Here is a 2590-nt window from a genome sequence, read left to right on the forward strand (position 1 = left end):
GCGAATCCCGCGTCACGGACGAGCCGTTCATGCTTGCCGCACTCACGCAGCCTGTCTCATAATGCTCGGTTATACTCGCACCCGGCTCCGCAAACCTCCACGAGCGCATCTGGCAGTATGGACGAGGCTTGACACACGCGCACAACCTGTGTCGACTCGCGCCTGGCTCCGCGTTTAAAACAAATGTCGCAATCGCAATATCTGTCAAAAAAATCGCAATTTGATATTTTCCCCCAAATCGCACAGCCCTACTTTCTAGTGAAAATTAAATTGAGAGTTAAAAGATTAAATTATTCAGTTGTAATGGAACACACTAACATCACTGCCAAACACAATCTTAATCTGTGACACACAGCTGCCCACTCCAATATCCAACTGCCCCAGATTTACTAAGAGATGACTTAAAGATTATGACAGTGGTAGAAAAAAAAATACAGTTGACTGAATCAGAGAATTACATCTCCTGATCTTGCCTTACAATCAACCACGACCTCTCCGCTTCATTGAGAAAAGAACCAGTAAGAAAACACAGAAAGCATTTGAAAAACCTCCAACTGCTCAAGAACAGGAGTGATGGGGCTTACTTTGTATGATCTCCTGCTGTGATGGACAGAAGCTTAGTATTCACAGCCAATGACATATGATAAAAACAGAGCACTGTATACAAAAAAAATGACTCACTAATTCTTTCAACACATCTAAATTACTTCTGGAGTAACCTTGCAGTTTAGTAGTAACTGAAGAACACAGCGTCTGATGGATGTATTACAGGGCTCTACAGTGCGACCATTTCAGTCGCATTTGCGACTGAAAACTACTGCGTGCGACTATAAACATTTTTTTAGGAGCACCAGTGCGACTGACCCGATCATCATCATACTTGTGATTGCGCTCAGGGGAGCTTCAAATGTTTCTACGTGTTTTTGCAGCGTTGAGTAATGTATCACAGACATATCTCACGAATCCTTTCATAAGCAAAGTGAGAGATTCATTGCGCAGTGTAGAGAGCTTCGTTGATTATAGATGTGAGATCGAGATGAACTAAGATGAGTGCCAGCTTTTAATGATTTTTAAAGGAGTTTGTAAATGTGATACTGATTTAATACAATACAATTCAATAAACAAGAAGTTAATATTAAGTGACTTACATTGTCTGACTATAACACTATTGTCTGATTTTGCTCCATTTCGTCGTTGAAAATAGTTTGAAACAAAGTCACAGCTCAGCCGCTGCGCATCTATATTCTAACACAGCGGTGTCTCGTTTATGAATGAACTGCATTTTTAAACGAATCTTGTGAGTCAGTGATTCATGATTACCAATTCAATCTTTCATTTCTCCCTTTATTATACACCGATCCACAACTGGGGCAAGACAAACTCAAGCCCATCACAGTGAAATACAAAAAAAATGCAGCGTTTTTTTCTTTCCATTCTCAGGGCTTATCTGAAAGCACCAGATGCGGCAGAGAAAATTTATTTATCTCTCAGAGTGGAAAAATAAACTGAAATATAATAGACACCGTTGGAAATAGTGACCATTCCATTTCTGCCTCTCTACATCACATGATACTATGAAACACAAAGTACAGCCAATAACATTAAAGGTTGGCTGAAACTGCTAGTAAGTTCAAATTCTGCTTTAGGGTTTAGGAAATCTTGAACTGCTAAAAATGGAAAAAGGTGGAGCATTTGTCTGCTTATTTGAACAACGTGGTGGTCTCATCTAACAAAGCAAGTGCTTAACAAAGATTGAGAAAACACAACACACCGTATTTATTTTCACTGCAAAAATTCTCAGCGGAAATGCAGGATTCAAAAATGTTATTTCTGTAACACATGGAGACACTGAGACATCAGAAGGAATATTTGTTATGTCTTACCTTGAAGCATGCATCTGTAGGCAGATTCAGAAATGGCGTAGATATGAGGTGGCATTTCATGCCTCTTCTTGCCCCTGTACATCTCGATGATGTTCTCCGAGTATATGGGGAGGTTTTTGTATGGGTTTATGACCACACAGAAGAGTCCTGAGTATGTCTGCACAGACAAGAACAAACAAAAGGGGGGAAAAAAAAATCAACACTTAACTGGCGGTCAACCGATATGGGTTTTTAAAAGAAGCTGGACAAACAGCATAAATATAGAATATATACATACATTTAATAACATTCAATTATGTAAACAAAACAGTTTAAAAACATTGAACACATACGTGTTCATAACCAAACCCTGCAACTTGACATAAATCCCAACATTTTCAAATAAAAGAACCACAAAAGCGATTAAACATATAATGGCAACCCTCTACATTGCGAGTAAATCACTCGCATATGCGACAATCTTACTCTGGGCGACAAAATGTTGTCTAATATTAGCCACTGGCTAATAAATTCTCAGATTTTACTCGCCAGTGTGAGTTGGCGGCTAAGTATAAGTTTAGCTCAGATATATTTTCACTCGCCGAACACTCTCTGACTGAGCGCTTCAGAGTTTCACTCTCCGCCAAGCAATCTGTGCTGTTTTTCAGTTCATCTGAATGGATGTGCAACGCACCTGTATTTAACGTACCATAAACTCTAGTGTGAAG

General features: G+C 39.4%; 1 protein-coding gene across 1 annotated transcript in view; it reads right to left on the minus strand.

Annotated features, from left to right (window-relative positions):
• The window catches only part of LOC107678197 (myosin-10-like), a 74197-nt gene that overhangs the window by 51412 nt on the left and 20195 nt on the right, over positions 1 to 2590 (minus strand). The window contains exon 3 of the mRNA XM_016473390.1: positions 1884 to 2040. Coding sequence (XP_016328876.1) covers positions 1884 to 2040 — 157 coding nt within the window. The remainder of the gene's footprint in view (positions 1 to 1883; positions 2041 to 2590) is intronic.

Source organism: Sinocyclocheilus anshuiensis, unplaced genomic scaffold (assembly GCF_001515605.1).
Source record: "Sinocyclocheilus anshuiensis isolate Anshui unplaced genomic scaffold, SAMN03320099.WGS_v1.1 scaffold648, whole genome shotgun sequence".
Classification (NCBI taxonomy): Eukaryota; Metazoa; Chordata; class Actinopteri; order Cypriniformes; family Cyprinidae; genus Sinocyclocheilus; species Sinocyclocheilus anshuiensis.